This window comes from Borostomias antarcticus (assembly GCF_949987555.1).
Source record: "Borostomias antarcticus genome assembly, chromosome: 21".
NCBI lineage: Eukaryota > Metazoa > Chordata > Actinopteri > Stomiiformes > Stomiidae > Borostomias > Borostomias antarcticus.
Genome location: NC_140254.1, coordinates 9,676,217 through 9,695,549, shown reverse-complemented (window position 1 = coordinate 9,695,549; position 19,333 = coordinate 9,676,217). Strand labels below are relative to the sequence as shown.

At 48.1% G+C, this 19,333-nt stretch overlaps 1 protein-coding gene across 1 annotated transcript in view; it reads left to right on the top strand.

The window, feature by feature from the left end:
* The window catches only part of LOC311322797 (chondroitin sulfate proteoglycan 5-like), a gene marked incomplete at both ends in the record, with an annotated part of 9,674 nt that extends 4,141 nt beyond the window's left edge, over nt 1-5,533 (top strand). The window contains 4 exons of the mRNA XM_084454915.1: nt 1-665; nt 1,809-1,997; nt 2,886-3,045; nt 5,342-5,533. The exon at nt 1-665 is cut by the window's left edge and continues 125 nt beyond it. Of these exons, the coding sequence (XP_084311041.1) occupies nt 1-665; nt 1,809-1,997; nt 2,886-3,045; nt 5,342-5,533 (1,206 nt within the window). The remainder of the gene's footprint in view (nt 666-1,808; nt 1,998-2,885; nt 3,046-5,341) is intronic.
* Nucleotides 5,534-19,333: the final 13,800 nt, after the last annotated feature.

Below are 19,333 nucleotides of genomic sequence, written 5' to 3'. Positions count from 1 at the left end.
CACCTGATTGGAGCGGGGTTGGCGTTAGGGGCACAACTTCCTCTCAGCATCACCAGTCGCCACCCCTCCCATAGACACGCCCGCCTGGACTTCTCGGAGGAGGAGCCAATCTCGGAGGAACTGACTGCCGGCGGAGGAGGTCCCGACCGGCCGGCGCACCCCTCGTCCGATGACATCGTCACCGTGGAGTTCCGCAGCCCAGCCCCTGATGCCTCCATGCCCTCCGACCTCTCTCCCGATTGGATGAATCCACCGAAGCCCCTGCAGCAGAAGGGAGGAGACCCCACGGCATGGACTCTGTCCGATTTCTATGACTACCTGTCCCCCGATGACGACCTCTCTGCCTTAGACACGACCCCCGACCCCGAGCCCTCCCCGTCGCCCCTCGCCGACATGGTGGATGAGAACCCTCTCCTGGCTGGCTCTTCCGTCGTCCCCGGCAACACCCCACCCAGCGTCAAGGCCCTGCCCACGCCGCCCACCCCGGCGGTGGTCGCGGGTCCGGGGCTGGGGTTGGGAGGGGGGAGCCGCTCTGATGGGGGCTGCAGGTTGGGGTTCGTGAGGTCGGACGCTGGGTTATGCGTGTCCCAGTGCGACGGCCAACCAGACTTCTGCTTTAATGGAGGGGTGTGCACCGTCGTGGCGGGAATAGGAGCCTTCTGCAGGTGAGACTGACACACACCTTGTTATTTTTTTGACTGAACACAACTGTTGAAATGTGACTTTAATAACTTATTTGTCTACGCTGTTTTTTGAGAGAGAGCCTCATAAAGAGAATAAGCAAAGAGCGTATGGAGTTATCCGGTCATAATTAGAGAGCGCAGTCTTTTAATTCAAGAGCACAGTTTTTAATCGAGAGCACAGTATTTTAATTTGAGAATGCAGTTTTTAATCGAGAGCAAGAGACTTTAATTCAAGAGCAAAGTATTTTAATCGAGAGCAAGATATTTTAATTCGAGAGCACAGTATTTTAATTCGAGAGAGAGAGAGAGAGAGAGAGAGCATCAGTATCCAACTTTACCGTCGCAATAGTAACACACACACACGAGCGTGCACATGCACACACAAGCCTTCGCAGGACCGTTTGTCTTCAGCCTGTGAGATAGGAGGTGGACTGCTGTGCCCCCGTCAGAGCTGCTGAGGACGAGGCTTAGTCAAAGGCACACAGAGTCATATGCATACAGTCAGGGGCGGGGGTCCTGGGGGGTCAGGGGGGATTGGGGTAGTGGCATTAAAATTACCATACATGAAGATGCCCCCCCCAAAAAAAATACTCTTGCAAAATTCCAATATAAATGTCCCCCCCAAAGTTGGATACAGATCCTCGCCCCTGCATACAGTAGATACACATGCAGACATGCATTCACACACACATACACACACACCCACACGCACACACACACACGCACACAAACACATGCACTGATCCTCTGATCGCATTAAGAACTAGGCTTCTCAGCCTGAATAGGCCTGCCTCAGTCCTGTGGTCTGAGTCAGGACACCTTGGCATCCCTGCCACCACAGCTGGTCCTTCGACCGTGACCACAGGCAGACTCACGCTTATTGTGTTTGACAGTGACCAACGGTAATAGGTGATATGAATTTGACTTTGTTTTGACCGAAATAGACTGTCACAAGGCTGCTCTCACCATGACCACAATAACCGTGCCACGCCCTTTACCACCTCTCTCTCTCCTTCACTCTCTCTCTTTCATTCTCTCTTTCATTCTCTCACCTTCTCTCACTCTCTCTCTCTCTCTCTCATTCTCTCTCTGCCTCCTTCACTCTCTTTCTCTGTCTCTGACCAGGTGTAATGTTCAGGAGTATATCTGGAACAAGGGCTCGCGCTGTGATTGGATGATCACGGAGTTCCAGGTGGTGTGCCTGGTGGTGGGCGTGGCCTCCCTGGTGATCTTCCTCCTCTTCATGATTATCGTCTTCTTCGCTAAGAGGCTTCACCTGCTCAAGAGGGAGAACCATCAGCTGCGCAAACGCAGGTGAGATGACGTGTGTGTGTGTGTGTGTGTGTGTGTGTGTGTGTGTGTGTGTGTGTGTGTGTGTGTGTGTGGATGGGTGCGTGCGTGCGTGCGCAAGTGTGCATGTGTGTGTGTGTGTGCATGTGTGTGTGTGTTACATCTTCACTTCCAACCCAACCCTCTCAGATGTGAGAATGAGTGAGAGATAGATGAAGAACTAGATACTGTAGAGGAGAAGTGGATAGAGAACAAGACGGGGAATGAAGAGGAATGTGAGAGATAGTGTGTGTGTGTGTGTGTGTGTGTGTGTGTGTGTGTGTGTATGTGTGTGTCTGTGGTATGACCTATATACAGCTGAGCAGCCAACCAGAATTCCCAGTCAGAAAGAATGAGATTCAGAGTCAGACACAGACAGAGGGAGGGTGGTTATGCAACCAGACACCACGTAACAGACAGTGTACTTTGTGAAAAAATATCTACCTCTCCATTCACTTCTCTCCCTTTCTCCCTCACTCTCTCTCTTTATATACCTCCATTCCTCTCTTGTTCTCTCTCTTTCCATACCTCCCTCACTCACTCGCTCCATCTCTTCATCGCTCTCTCATTCCTCCATTTTTCCTTCTCTCACATTCTTTCCCTCCCTCTCTCTCTCAATCTCATTCCTTCATCCTTCCCATCTCTCATTCTCTCTCCATCCCTCTCTCTCCATTCCTCCATCTTTACCTCTCTCTCTCCATCCCACTGTTCCCCCTCTCTCTATCTCATTCCCTCTCCATTCCTCCATCCTTCCTTCTCTCTTTCTCCATCCCCTCTCTCTCCACTCCTCTATACTTCCCTCTCTCCCTCTCCATCCCTCTCTCTCTTCATCCTTCTGTCTCTCTCTCTCTCTCTCTCTCTCTCCTACAGTAGTAAGTACTGTCCCCAGAGTGAGCCTCAGACAGATGGATTCTCTGTCTCCACGGTAACGGATGGCTCCCACCCAAACGTAAGGAAATTGTGTGACTCCCCCCCGCACCCCCCCCAAGCCCACGCTCACAACCTGGCTTACTATGACAACATTATCTGTCAGGTAAACCACCTCTCCTCTCGTTTGCTCAACTCTCTCTCACTCTCTCTCTCTCTCTATCTCTCTCCTGCTTTCATTCTATCATTCTCTTTCTCACTGGTCTCTCTCTTCTGTCCCTCCTACTATCTCCACCACCCCTCCTTCTACCACTGTTTCTTTTTCTCACCCCCTCCTTTCTCTCTACTCATCCCTCTCTTTTTTCACTCTCTTCCTCTGCATAGGCTTGAGCCTGTCTGTCTGTCAGTCAGTCTGTCAGTCAGTCTGTCTATCTGTCTGCAAGTCACTCATGCTAGCAACTTTTAGCAAACATACACACACACACACACGCACACACACACACACACGCACACATTCCCCCATGTGGAAAACCTTCCCTCCACTGCCTCTGAGAGTTAGGGTGTGATTTTCACACAGACATGTGTAACCTTCTTTGCCTTCCCCTTCTCCACACCCTGATACACCCCCCCCCCCCCCTCAGAAACCCATGGGCAGGTATACACGGGGATATAAACCCAGGCACCCTTACTGTCAGGTAAGCAGAGCCGCAATGGCCCATAACCCCCGAGCAGTTTCCCCCAGCTGCCTACGCATTCACCATGTCCCACTCTGCACCGGAGACGCCATTTTGGATCTGCACATGCTAAACATTGAACCCAAAGCCTGGCCACAAATCCGGTTCCTGGATGCTGACTGACATACTTAAACCCATGCAATCGCTCTCAAACCCGGACAGACATGCACTGCTAACCCCTGACTGAGCAGCCCCCATCCCGCCCCCCCGGCAAATGAACCTCCATTCCGGCTCAAACTCCTGCTTTCGCTCCTCTTAAGCCTACAGAGCCTTGGCGGTCATTTTGGTTGCCCCACTATAGCAGTTTAATTTTTCCCCCTCCCCAATACTGGTACTTTGCATGCATTTACTGTATGTATCTAATATATGGGCCAACTATATGTGGGGCTTGTAGTTTTAAGCAGCTATTGATTTAAATTACAACTTAACCAAACACTAGTTCACTGACATGTTGTCTTCCCTTCACTCTGTATGTCTTTGGGTTGAATTCATTTTGATAGAGGACAGTTATGCATTTAGTTATGTGGATAACCAAGGACTAGTAAACTAGGCTATGAGTTGCTGTACCATTGGTCACTGTTGGGTGAATGGAATTTAAAGCTAAACAGTATGATTGGTCGATACTGCCTGCCCTACATATTGGCCACACCCCATACTGTCCCCTGTGACCTTCATATGTCACACAAGCCGATCGATTGATGACACACACGCACGCACACACGTACACACACACACACGCACACTTACACACCCATACACACATCACACACATGCACACTCACACTATGCACACTTACACACAATTTACGCACACACTCTCTACACACACACACACACACTTTTTGTTATTGACTGTATAGAGTGTACTCCATTGACTCTACATTAGCAGCCTTTACAGTATAGAATCTTGAATCAGCTGCTCACCTACAAGCCACTGTCAACTCTGACGATATCAGCGATGTCGAGTCCTGACTGAGAAGGTTATTCTCGTACACCCAGACAGGCGGCCTGGAGTCTCTGATGACATTTGCCAGGTCGGCTGGGTCATTCACTAACTGCAGGTGACTTTCTGGGCCCCGGATGCTATGAAAATGTCAGTGTTAGAGGCTAGACACCCCCCGCTGTTTTTTTTGGTACGACCCACATTCAGCTGAATGCCAGAGGGGCTGATAGGTCACTCTCAAAGTCCATTAAGGTCTGATTGGTCGCTAAGTGAAAGGTCTTGACAGTCTAACCAATGGTAATACACCTCAGGTTATGTAGATTTAAACTCCTCATGTCATTTGAATGAATATAAATCATCTGCGAGAGGAAACGGTGGCTTTGTGAATCTCAAGGCGAGTGGTAAGAACAGAGAAACACACACACTGACTCACAGAGAGACATTTACACCTTCTCTGCCTTTCTTTGCTGGGCTTCAAGACTGACTGACAGTCTATATGACAGACATGACAGACTGACAGTCTATATGACAGTGGCTTTAGTAACCCTACTATGGACCCAATCTTGCTCGAGCTGTCCAATCAGTGCAAAGTCTACTGTGATACTGAAGAGTCCTCAGTTGCAGATTTATTAGGTTGATCTAAAAAAATATATTTTCATGATTTAATGAAAAAGGACATAACTCTGTTTAGTTGAAGTTGAGAGTTTGCTCACGGCGCTGCTCATGCAAAATGGGGCCAAATGTGTATTGTGTTTGTTTGTGTGTGTCCGTAACATTGTACGTAGGATGACCCGCAGAAGCTGGAGGACCCAGTGAAGGCTCCGCCCCCTAAGGAGGAGGAGACTCTGAACATCAGGAACTCTCACTCGCCCAAACACGAGAACAACCGGCCGACCTCTGTCGTCGACCATGGCCACATCCCTAACAACACAGACGAAGCGGCGGAGGTAAACTCGCACCAGAACAACATGGTGTAATGTCGCTAACTACCACACTATGGTGCTAGTTAGCTAGTATAGTAAAAGTGTGATAGAACACACTTTTACTATACATACAGGGGCACTGTAAGACCTAGGGCAAACGTCAAATCACACCCTGTTCACTACGTAGTATATTAATGTATATCAGCCCTGGGTCAAATACAATTTACAAATACGGTTGAATATCTGTAAAATAAGATTCCAATGGAACAGTCCTATCAATGTAAACGCTGAGGTAAACGTCCCCAGAAGCAGAGGAGTTGGAGCACTACTCAGCTTCCAATGTTAAGACAGCGGTTTGCTCTTTGGAAATAAGGGTGTTGTTAGTCATGAAGAAAATGTAGTTCAAGGCACTTCAGAATGTATTAAGAAGCCTTCATTTTAGTGGTTATCATCACGAAAACATTTTTAAATCAGCATGTTCCGGCTCATCAGGCCTGACATGCAGTGCAGAGAGGAATGATTTATATACACAGTTCGCATGAAAGATAGAGAGCTTGATATTTCCCAGTGATCACCCAAGGCTGCCGGTTTCATGGTACGGTAAGCAGTCATTAGTCAGCGGTTCCTGTCAGCAAAACAATGTCGTAATTTTTCAGGCTCCATTACCGGCCGTTGTGAGAATGTGCCAAAATCCAACTCCACATTAAACACAGGAGGAGTTGTGGTTTTTATAGTGTGGATCCGGAAGCCTCTCTCACACTGCAGCAGGTGCTTTGAAAGGTCTCCGCTTCAGATCGATCCATGGAACAGATCTGACGCCATTACACCGCTCTGCTAGAGCTAGGACTGCTGCTGTGTCTGCACACCGCCCCAACCAACGCCAACCAACACCCAACAGTTGTTAGAATATTAGAGGTTTAAAATTCAGCTGCAAAATCCATCCAACCAACACTAACAGTCACCAACAAATGGCACACCAATTCAACGTTGGTGTTGGTTGGGGCAGTGTGCCAACACCTATATGGTTTTGCCAGAGGGTCATTTCAGCCACCACATCCTTTAGCCTGTGTAAAAAGATTGGTTTTAGATTGGATTTGTAAACCCCTCACATTACAAGATAATCTGGGCCGAACATCGGTACCGATCAACGTTCCAGACCAGACTTCTCCTCCGATTGTAGGGTGGGGTGAATCTGGGATAAATCGGCCTAAATATCCTCTAGGGTGAGCCCGGCATAAGCAGGACTGTGAACACCGTGAAAAAGATTCCACTTGCTGGACAGCGCCACAGTGGGAGCAGGATGCTCTTGGTGGAAGTACCTTCTGGTTGGCGGTGCAGCCGGTCGCTCCTTCTCTCTCCCAGCAGGTGGTTCTGGACCACCTTTGGCTTTTTATAAAAATTCTGGAGCGCCTTGCACTTCTTTTTTCAGTGACGTCCCCCAAATACTTAGAAATGGGTTTCAAACATTCAATCTCTGCATCTCACCCTTGCAAGTTATCATGTCATGTACTGTATACTTTGACTAAAGTGTCATAAGGAGTGTTTGTGGATTAGAGTGTAACTTGAGACGCTCAATGTTATGTACTTACATGGGGTTGCAATACCACCACTCACAACCAGGTGGCACTACTGCTTCTCCTCTCTGCCTCGCTATGTCATTACGCTTTATCAACCAATCAATTGCTAGACTGTGTTCTCTTCTCTTGCTGGACAAAACTAACAAGCTCTCCACCAATGGCGTGCTCTGAATCTGATCTTCAGCCTATGAACTAACCTTTTGTTGTCTCCTCCCCCTTGGCTCCGCCCTTAACCCCTCCCTGTCCCGCCTTACTCTCTGTCTGCCGCATGCATTGGTGTTCTCAAGAAAACAACGATGTTGAATGGTAACGTTTAAGAAAAAAAAAAGCAACAAGACGTGAATCATGTATTTAAGAGAATTTGATGTTTGATATTACTAATAATAAGTGAATATGTCTAGATTTCATGGGGTGAAGTATTTGTTCGGATTGATATTTCAATATAACACGTGTCTTGGTTTTCATTGATGTGATTTATAATACTTTCATGTACTTTGAGTTTTTTTTTACTTTTTAGGTATACAGAATTATGGCGTTCACATTTGTCAAATCAATAAACCTTTTTAACTTTAAAGAGCTTGTCCCTGCGTGGTCCTCTGCTCCTCTCCTCCATTTTCCTACTCTCTTTCTCTCCCCTTCTCGCTGTCTATCTCTCGTATATCTCTTTACCCCCTTTCGCTAACTAGCTACTACTAGCTACTTATGCATGGCATATTCCTGGAGCTAACCACTACCCAAATGCTCAACTAAACATTACTGAACGATCTAGTGCCCTAATGATCTATGCACTAAAACACACACACACACACACTGATGTGTTCAGGACCCTGGAGAGCTCCTTTTTTGGGTAATACTGTTCTTTTTCCAACAGGTTACAACAAAGGTAAGACACCTCTTATGTGAAGTCTTTTGTTCTTGCTCTGTAAGTAAAACAGGTTGTTTGGGTTGTGGCTCAGAACGCAGGGTCAGTATCGTGTTGGATGGGGTGCGGAGAGGGCAAAGGTCACCCTCAGGTTCAAGGTTCAAAATAGGGCCTCAGATCAAACACCAAGCTCTGACCCTGAGGGACTTGTGGAGATATGAGTGGGTTCAAGGGGATTAAAAAAGAATGCGCCAATGAGCCATGTTGAAGCTATCACCGTGTTATGACCCCACTTTCACCAGACAGCCCATTAAGATAGCGACGCAATTGCGAAGTGTGTAGGGGTTGACCTGGGACGGGACACTAGGTTCACCACCTACACCTTTAGTACAGTAGCTACTGAACTGATGTTGAATTAGACATATGTATCTTCCTTCATTTCCTCTGAGCTACCCTATCAGTCAACTGAGCTACCCTATCAGTCAACTGAACTACCCTATCAGTCAACTGAACTACCCTATCAGTCAACTGAACTACTATCAGTCAACTGAACTACCCTATCAGTCAACTGAACTACCCTATCAGTCAACTGAACTACCCTATCAGTCAACTGAACTACCCTATCAGTCAACTGAACTACCTACCTCTAAAATTGAAATCCAAGGAGTCTTTGCAGCCTCTACTAGACTAGACTGTCTCAAGGACATAAAAACCTGGATGGACCTGAACTTTCTCACCTTAAATGACAACAAGACAGTCATTATGTTTGGACATTCTGCTCTCTTGGATGACTCTGTTGGTGCTTTGGGCCCCCTTGCCTCCAAAAATGTTTCTGCTGTAAAAAGCCTTGGTTTTTCTTTTGACAGTGCTTTCAAACTTGATAAACAACTCTGTGGTTAAAGCCGCCATTTTTCAGTGAAGGCTCATAGCCAAGGTCAAGGCCTATCTCCCTCCTAAAGATTTGGAGAGGGTTGTTTATGCTTTTATAACCTTCAGGCTCAACTATTGCAGCTCTCTGTATGTAGGTCTAGAGCAGTCCTCACTCTGGCGTTTGCAGCTAGTGCAGAATGCTGCTTTCTGACTGGAAAAAGAAAGCATGCCCACATCACAACTGTGCTGTCCTTCCTGCACTGGCTTCCTGTCCACTTCAGGATCAATTTTAAGATGTTGTTACTTGTTTTTAAGGTTTTGAACGGCCTGGCTCCTCTGTACCTAGCTGAACTCCTTCACATCCATAACCCGGCTAGAGCACTCAGGTCAAGCAATCAGCTGCTCCTGGATGTCCCTAAATCCAGGCTCAGAACCAGAGCTGTTGTAGTACAGAAGCTGGCCCCAAGCTGTGGAACAGCCTACCACTGCATATTAGAACTGCCCAGACCTTGGATGCCTTTAAGTCTCTCCTGAAAACTCACCTCTTCTCCATGGCCTTGATTACATAATGAGCTTAGCACCCCACTAATTTATGTTTATACTTCCTGTTTGTCTCCTGTTATTTGCTATTTATTACATTGTATTTTGTTGTTGTATTGTTTTAATGCCTTTTAGCCCACTGTACAGCACTTTGGTCAACCACGGTTGTTTTTAAATGTACATTTATAAAGTTTGACTTGACTATCAGTGAACTGAACTATATTGAACTTTCTATCAGTGAACTGAACTACTCTATTAGTCATTTGTTTTTCTCTCTCTCTCTGTACCCTCACTCTGCACCAAACATCTGTTCCTACGTTCACTTTATCATCCCTTACTCTGTCCTACTCCTACATGTCATTAATTTTTAAAAACCTTGCCTATCTATCTATCTATCTATCTATCTATCTATCTATCTATCTATCTATCTATCTATCTATCTATCTATCTATCTATCTATCTGTCTGTCTGTCTGTCTCTGTCTGTCTGTCTGTCTGTCTGTCTGTCTGTCTGTCTGTCTGTCTGTCTGTCTGTCTATCTATCTGTCTATCTCTCTCTCTGTCTGTCTGTCTGTCTGTCTATCTGTTCCCTCCATATCTATCCCTCTGTCTGCGTCTTGTGTGCCTCTATTTTGTGCTATATCTACGTCAGGACGGAGTCACCATTGGCCTGGAGTTGCTTCTCCCCAAAGACGCCAAGCTCCGCCCCGAAGCCAGTCCCCCGCTGCACTACAACGTCTTCCTGTACAAGCTGCCCAACAACAACAACAACGACGACGACGGGGACGCTGCTCAGAACACTAGACCCTCCCCCACCACCCCCAACCACGGCGCTCCCCGTCCCCAGGCCTCGCCCGGGCGCCATGCCGCCGCCGCCCCCCATGGCCAGGCCTCCCCTCCTCAGCTGCGCAGGCCCAGGGGTTGGTCCGGGACCCCCTTCTCCCCCCAGACACCTCCTTCCCAGGCCTCCCTCCGCCCCTCCCCTTCCTCTCCCCACCTCACCCAGCCCGCCTCCTCCCCCTCCAGGGCCACATACCGCCCCTTGAGCACACGCTCGCTGCCCTACGCTCTGTAGTAACCCCCCCCCCCCCAACACCCCCCATCTGGCCCCGGAGCCTCCCAGACGGTCCTCCCACCACCCCCCCTCCTTCACGCCATCACACTACCCCGCTCACGGAGCACCGTGCCTGGGTTACAGTAGGTCGGTGGAGCCACCTGGGACCAGGAGGATGGAGGAGCAGGATATGACCAGGGACAACATGATGGAGCTCATTTACCTTAACACACACACACACACACACATAAAACATAACATTGAATTTAACATTTGCCAATTGACGCTCACATATACCTTAATTGATCAAACAGGTTTGTATTAGAGTGTTAATCGTTTTAACTAAAGGTTTATCGCTATCATAATGTAATTTGATGTGTGTAATATGTTTATTTAAGTGTAGATAATATTATTATTAGTTATTCAGGTAGGCTAATGTTTATAATGTTTAACGATTACCATTTAATCAGAAATAAACACAACAAACGCAATCAACACCAGAATTTTGACAGTGTGAATTGTTTTCAACTATCAGTGTAAGAGAGAGGGATCGAGGACACAGCCAAAGATAATTTTACTTGCCAAAGATTATTTGAGTGACAAAGCACCTTCTAGAAGTGTGGTACTCTGCTGGCATCTGCTGGACAGTATAAGCACTGCAGCCAGACGGAACGGTCAGGTCTAGCAGCTCAGCACCCTGATTATAAACCGAATTATCAGGATAGGGGGCAGGAGGGAGGCATAGGGCGGGGACAGGTGAAATCAAACCTCCAACACTTCGCTAGGATGTTGTCTTCCACTCTGTCTTCCATTCCTGTCTTCCAGTCATGGCCTCACTCCACTGGCTCTCGGTCCGCTTTCGCAGTTTAAACTCTTGCTAATGGTTTTTAAAGCCCTAAACGGCCTGGCGCCTCGGTACCTCTCCGAGCTCCTGCATTGCTGACCAACTGCTGTTGGAGGTGCTTAAAACTAGACTTGAGTCTAGAGGCGACAGGGCCTTTGCGGCGGCTGCCCCCAGGCTATGGAATAGCCTGCCCCTTTATATTAGATCGTCCCAGACTCTTGAGTTTTTAAATCCTCACGAAAAACCTAATTTTCTCCCTGGCGTTTTAACCAGTCTGTGCTCAAGCCTGGTTCATGTTCAATGTCTGTATTGTTTGCTGTAATTGACTTGCTTTGATGATACATGTTTTTATCTAGGACCTACCTTTGTACAGCACTTTGGTCGACTGCTGTCGTTTTAAACGTGCTTTCTAAATACATTTTGATTTGATTTGATTCGGCCCTATGGTTACTGGGTTGACCATCACATGATGTCCAACTACCCAATCTCCACCAGTAGGCCTACAAACTATAGGGGTTTGAGGTTCGGGGTCGTTATGATGAGCGTAATGTCTGCGCGCCATTCTCATTGTGGCCACTAGGCAGCAGCAGTGCTCTATGATAGGGATGTGTAGTACATTCAAATCTGATCTCAGGATCCGCATCAGTGGACATTAACATTCACATCTTAACTCTGATGCGGTTAACTGTCTATTGCAGGTGGTTAATATGATCCTCACGTAGCTTTGATCCTTTAATGTAAAGTGTGTAAAGCATTTCCCTGAGGAGGAAGATGTGAATTAGGTGAACACTGCTGCAATGCTGAATATTATAACACTAGTGAGTGTTATTAAAAGAAAAAATAAATCTAGATCCCGTTTAACAATCAAAATATTTGTTTACTTTTCTTGACACTTAAATGAACACCCTTCTCTCTCTCATTTCCCTCCAAAAAGCCTGGAGCCCATAGACATCACCAGACACTGGCTTTCATCCCTGGTGATGCTCTGCCAGGCCTCTACTGCAACTTTCCTCAGTTCCTGCTTGTTCTTTGGCCGGTTTCCTTTCAGTTTTGCCTTCAGCAAATGAAATGCATGCTCAATTGGATTCAGGTCAGTTGATTGTCTTGGCCATTGCAGAAAATTCCACTTATTTGCCTTGAAAAACTCTTTGGTTGCTTTCGCAGTATGCTTTGGGTTATTGTCCATCTGCACTGTGAAGCACCGTCCAAGGAGTTCTGAAGCATTTGGCTGAATATGAGAAGATAATATTGCCTGAAACACTTCAGAACTCATCCTTTTGTTTTTGTTGGCATTCACATCAATAAATATAAGGGAACCAGTTCCATTGGCAGCCATACATGCCCACACCATAACACTACCACCATCATGCTTCACTGATGAGGTGGTGCTTGGGATCATCAGCAGTTCCTTCCCTTCTCCATACTCTTCTCTTTCCATCATTCTGGTACAAAGTTGATCTTTGTCTCATCTGTCCATAGGACGTTGTTCCAGAACTGTACAGGCTTTTTAAGATTTGTTTTGGCAAACTCTAATCTGATCTTCGGGTTTTTGAGGTTCTCCAATGGTTTCCATCTTGAGGTGAACTGTCTGTATTTACTCTGGTTAAGTCTTCTCTTGATTGTTGAGTTTGATACTGATCCTCCTACCTCCTCCTGGGGAGGGTTCTGATACTGATACTCCTACCTCCTCCTGGGGAGTGTTCTGATACTGATCCTCCTACCTCCTCCTGGGGAGGGTTCTGATACTGATACTCCTGCCTCCTCCTGGGGAGGGTTCTGATACTGATACTCCTACCTCCTCCTGGGGAGTGTTCTGATACTGATACTCCTACCTCCTCCTGGGGAGGGTTCTGATACTGATCCTCCTACCTCCTCCTGGGGAGGGTTCTGATACTGATACTCCTACCTCCTCCTGGGGAGGGTTCTGATACTGATACTCCTACCGGGGAGGGTTCTGATACTGATACTCCTGCCTCCTCCTGGGGAGGGTTCTGATACTGATACTCCTACCTCCTCCTGGGGAGTGTTCTGATACTGATACTCCTACCTCCTCCTGGGGAGGGTTCTGATACTGATCCTCCTACCTCCTCCTGGGGAGTGTTCTGATACTGATACTCCTACCTCCTCCTGGGGAGTGTTCTTGATCTGGCCAACTGTTGTGAAATAATTCTTCGGGCATCCACTTTTTTTTCTTTTTAAGAGCGTACCAAACAGTTGATTTGGCCACACCTATATTTTTGCTCTCTTTCTGATGGGTTTGTTTAGATTTTTCAGCCTAATGATGGCCTGCTTCCCTCATAGTGACAGCTCTTTGGATTTCATATTGAGAGCTGACAGCAACAGATTCCAAATGCAAGTATCACACTTGAAATTAACTCTAGACCTTTTATCTGCTCCTTGTAAATGAAATAATAAGGGGATAACACACACTTGGCCATGGAACAGCTGAGCAGCCAATTGTCCAATTTCTTTTGGTTCCTTAAAAAGGGGTGTACTACGTATAAATAATTCCTACACTGTTCATCTGATTTGGATGTACTGTATATGCTCTCAAACTAAGACATCTTGATTATTTCATTTCAAGTGATGAAAACAGTCAATGTCCAAATACTTAACTGTAGTAGTAGTAGTAGTAGTAGTAGTAGTGAACTGACGACGAAGACGACAACGACGACTGCACTGTTCACGTGCATCAAAGATATCAAAGTAACACAATCAGATACAAATTTACAGTAGATACAAAATATACATAAATCCAACTATACAAGAGTGCAAAAAGCTTATGTAGCAGTACTGTATGCATGTTCTAGTACTAGTACAATGCCCGTTCAAAACATGCCGGTTCCAATGGCAGAGTGCTTGGCCTCCGGTGTTGCTGCCTGCAGAACTTCAGTGCCTTGTTCTCCAGGAAATCGGCAGACGAAAATACAGACATACAGAGACTCCTTCCCTTACAGTATGATGATTTCTAAATTGTGCAAAAATGTCCAGTCCAGGGTGGACAGGAGTTTGTAGTAAATGTACATGTCCTGTCCAAGGAACCTTAGCACCCTCCGCGCTACCTCTAAGCTTACTGCTTATTCATGTATGTGTGCTTGTGTGTGTTTTATACAGTACTTCTCATTATTGCCTCTCTAAACTGAAGTTTTGCTGACTCACCACCTGTGTCTGGAAGCAGATGTGATTTTCACACTCACACACACACCCCGCCCCCACACACACTCACACAGACTAAGTAGTCTCTAGAGATGCTGTAGAAGCAGATGGTTAGATGGAGGGGTTTATAATTAGGTGCATATTCAATCAGTCACATATTTACTTATTATATTATCCCGCCTTCCCACACTTCCATCTACATTACATCATCTCCTTCCCTGCTATCTTCTCTCTTACTCTCACACTCTCTCTCACACTCTCTCTCACACTCTCTCTCACACTCTCTCTCACACTCTCACTCACACTCTCACTCACACTCTCACTCACACTCTCACTCACTCACACACACACACACACACACACACACACACACACACACACACACACACACACACACACACACACACACACACACACACACACACACAGGGACCTGGTTAAAGCCCTCCGTGTTGCTGCTTTTGTGTCCGCTCCTCCTGGCTTTCTTTTCAAGAGTGAGAAATGTCATCACTTTGTGTGTGTGTGTGTGTGTGTGTGTGTGTGTGTGTGAACACAGCATGGTGCACTGGGCATATGTCACACGTTACCTGGGGCTTCTGGGCCTCTGGATTAGATACAGACATGCTGACTTCCCCTCCCAAAATACCCCTCTTGCTCTTTAACTCTCCGTCTTTCTCTCTCTCTCCCTCTGTCTCTCTCTCTCCCTCTCTCTCGCCCTCTGTCTCTCGCCCTCTCTCTCTCTCGCCCTCTGTCTCTCTCGCCCTGTTTCTCTCGCCCTCTCTCGCCCTCTCTCTCTCTCGCCCTCTGTCTCTCTCGCCCTCTGTCTCTCTCGCCCTCTGTCTCTCTCGCCCTCTGTCTCTCTCTTCTCATCGTACTTGCGCTTTGTAACCCGTTTCGAAAGGCGCCTTAAATAAATAAAATGTACTGATTTTCTCTCTCTCTCCCTCTCCTATCTTCCTCCGACCTTCAACATTCCCACCTCTCCTCATTCGCCCATCCTTCTCTCTCTGGTGTGTATCGATTGGCCGGCGTCCTGCGGTCGCGTCCGTGCCTAGGGTTTCCGCGTCACGCTGAGAACAATCGACGTTTAAGTCCCTGAACCACAACGAGACCAAAAATCATGTATTAATCATGTGAGGCTTACGAGTGCACTACCATGCAGTTGAAAATGTCCACTTCGCAAAGTATACTCAACTGTCCACTTCGCAAATGATACTCTTAACCCACATAAGTCCAGCCATGGAGTGAGTGAATAACACACACACACACACACACACACACACACACACACACACACACACACACATCCTTACTCTGTTCCCCTCGATCCCTACTTGTTCTTCATTTTTTTCAAGCACACACACACACACACTCCAGGTGTTTCGTTTGACAGCCGTGTGTCCTTGCAACTGGGGAACTGTAACCAGGGAAACGTGCCCAGAGAGTTGGCGGGCAGCAGGTTGGGCAGGGGGCATATTTACATCTGTATGTGATTACAGCGACTGTGGGCCGGCCCACTGAGAGAGGCAGACTCGTCAGACACTTCACCTCCACATCAAACCCATCAGCGCCGGAGCGACGAGCAACGCTGCACAGCTGCTTCTGTCATGTTTTATTGAACAGGCTTTCAGACGAGGAGAGAGACGGAGAGGAGAGGAGAAGAGAGGGATAGACCAGGAGAAGAGAGGAGAGGAGAAGAGAGGGATAGACCAGGAGAAGAGAGGGATAGACCAGGAGAGGAGAAGAGAGGGACAGACCAGGAGAAGAGAGGGATAGACCAGGAGAAGAGAGGAGAAGAGAGGGATAGACAGGAAGAAGAGAGGAGATGAGAGGGATAGACCAGGAGAAGAGAGGAGAGAGGAGATGAGAGGGATAGACCAGGAGAAGAGAGGAGAGAGGAGATGAGAGGGATAGACCAGGAGAAGAGAGGAGAGAGGAGATGAGAGGGATTGACCAGGAGAAGAGAGGGATAGACCAGGAGAAGAGAGGAGAAGAGAGGGATAGACAGGAAGAAGAGAGGAGATGAGAGGGATAGACCAGGAGAAGAGAGGAGAGAGGAGATGAGAGGGATAGACCAGGAGAAGAGAGGAGAGGAGAGGGATAGACCAGGAGAAGAGAGGGATAGACCAGGAGGAGAGGAGAAGAGAGGGATAGACCAGGAGAAGAGAGGAGAGAGGAGATGAGAGGGATAGACCAGGAGAAGAGAGGAGAAGAGAGGGATAGACAGGAAGAAGAGAGGAGATGAGAGGGATAGACCAGGAGAAGAGAGGGATAGACCAGGAGGAGAGGAGAAGAGAGGGATAGACCAGGAGAAGAGAGGGATAGACCAGGAGAAGAGAGGAGAAGAGAGGGATAGACCAGGAGAAGAGAGGAGAAGAGAGGAGAAGAGAGGGATAGACCGGGAGAAGAGGAGAGAGGAGAAGAGAGGGATAGACAGGGAGAAGAGAGGAGAGAGGAGAAGAGAGGAATAGACAGGGAGAAGAGAGGAGAGAGGAGAAGAGAGGGATAGACCAGGAGAAGAGAGGAGAGAGGAGAGGAGAGAGGAGAGGGACAGGGAGAAGAGGAGAAGAGAGGGATAGATGGAGCAGAGGAGAGAAGAGAGCTGAGGGAGAGAGGGATAGACAGGAGGAGAGGAGAAGAGAGGAGAGAGAAAGGAGGAGAGGAGAAGAGAGGAGAGAGACAGGAGCGGGGGAACAGACAAGAAGACGAGAGGAGGGCAGAGAATAACAGAGAGGAGGAGAGGGACAGAGATGGATAGACAGGAGGGGAGAGGGATAAAACCAGGAGAAGAGAGGTATAGACCAGGAGAAGAGAGGGATAGACCAGGAGAAGAGAGGAGAAGAGAGGGATAGACCAGGAGAAGAGAGGGATAGACCAGGAGAAGAGAGGTATAGACCAGGAGAAGAGAGGGATAGACCAGGAGAAGAGAGGAGAAGAGAGGGATAGACCAGGAGAAGAGAGGGATAGACCAGGAGAAGAGAGAAGAAGAGAGGGATAGACCAGGAGAAGAGAGGAATAGACCAGGAGAAGAGAGAAGAAGAGAGGGATAGACCAGGAGAAGAGAGGAATAGACCAGGATAAGAGAGGAGAAGAGAGGGATAGACCAGGAGAAGAGAGGGATAGACCAGGAGAAGAGAGGAGAAGAGAGGGATAGACCAGGAGAAGAGAGGAGAGAGGAGAAGAGAGGAATAGACAGGGAGAAGAGAGGAGAGAGGAGAAGAGAGGGATAGACAGGGAGAAGAGGAGAGAGGAGAAGAGAGGAATAGACAGGGAGAAGAGAGGAGAGAGGAGAGGAGAGGGATAGACAGGGAGAAGAGGAGAGAGGAGAGGGACAGGGAGAAGAGGAGAAGAGAGGGATAGATGGAGGAGAGGAGAGAAGAGAGCTGAGGGAGAGAGGGATAGACAGGAGGAGAGGAGAAGAGAGGAGAGACAGGAGGAGAGGAGAAGAGAGGAGAGAGACGGGAGGGGGGGAACAGACAAAAAGACGAGAGGAGGGCAGAGAATAACAGAGAGGAGGAGAGGGACAGAGATGGATAGACAGGAGGGGAGAAGAGAAGAGAGGAAGATACAGGAGGAGGAGGAGGAGGAGAGGGATTACTTTCTATGTCTGACTGGGCTACCTAGTCATGTAGGGATTCATATGGGTCGATACTAATCCTCTCTCTCTCTCACACACACACACACACACACACACACACACACACACACACACACACACACACACACACACGTCGAATCCTGGCATGGGGTGGCGGTGCTCCTAAATCCTGCTTCCTGCTCCTTCTCTCTCCCCCGGGGTGGGGGGGTTAAAACTGTCAACATGAGGGTGGGGGGGCAGGATTTAGGATACATGGGTGGTCTGAAAAGGACACACACACACACACAGAGGCACAGGTGTGCCCATGGGGGAGGGGCGCCCCGTTTGTCAGCCCCCAGCAGGACCACCGGTAGTTGGGCTGGAGGAGACGCGTGGTGCTGTGTGTGTGTGTGTGTGTGTGTGTGTGTGTGTGTGTGTGTGTGTGTCAATCTGCACGTGAGAGAAAGGTAGAACATTCTATAATCCTGGGCTGACGGGGCAACATGAAGTAGAAGCCTTTCAAAAAGATCTCAGCGGACAAAAAATCCTCGATCCGCATCCACCCACTCAATTCTTCATCATTAGATTCGTTAGTCAATATTAGCCTCAGCACATATGTATTGGATGTACTGTTACTGTATATGGATTTTCGTTAAGAGACTGTAGCTTGAATCTTGGCCCTGGTGGTTTCTGTGCTATTCTCCTTGTCCTGTCACACTTTCCTCGGTAAACAAATGGGACAGGCCAGCCTGCTCTGCTTTCAAATCCATGCCCGTCTTCACAGGAAGGAGCACACTTATATACACAGAAAAGCCTTGAAACAAATTAACTATCAAGAAGCGTTGTCGTTGTCTGCGCCGAGTCCACAAAGCCGAAATCAGCGTTGGGACACGCATTCAATGAATCCCAAATGAGCCTCTGGTCCCTGAGGCACTTAGTCTTGGCCAGAGTGTTTATTGGAGCAGAGTGGGTGATCAATACGGTCGTCAGCTCCACCTTGGCCTCCGCGGACCGGTGGGATTCAGGCGTCGCTGTGCAGGTTTGTGCGACTCTCCCGGGCTCTCCGTGGGTTCTGATGACTGACCGGGTCCAGGCGGTGAGACTCTCTGTGGGTTCTGATGACTGACCGGGTCCAGGCGGTGAGACTCTCCGTGGGTTCTGATGACTGACCGGGTCCAGGCGGTGAGACTCTCCGTGGGTTCTGATGACTGACCGGGTCCAGGCGTTGAGACTCTCCGTGGGTTCTGATGACTGACCGGGTCCAGGTGGTGGCGCCGCTGCCTGCCCTCAAATAACACACTCAATTATTCATCATCACGCTGGGCAGCTGTCTGAGCACACACGCGCCATGTCACACACGCACCATGTCTGGGAT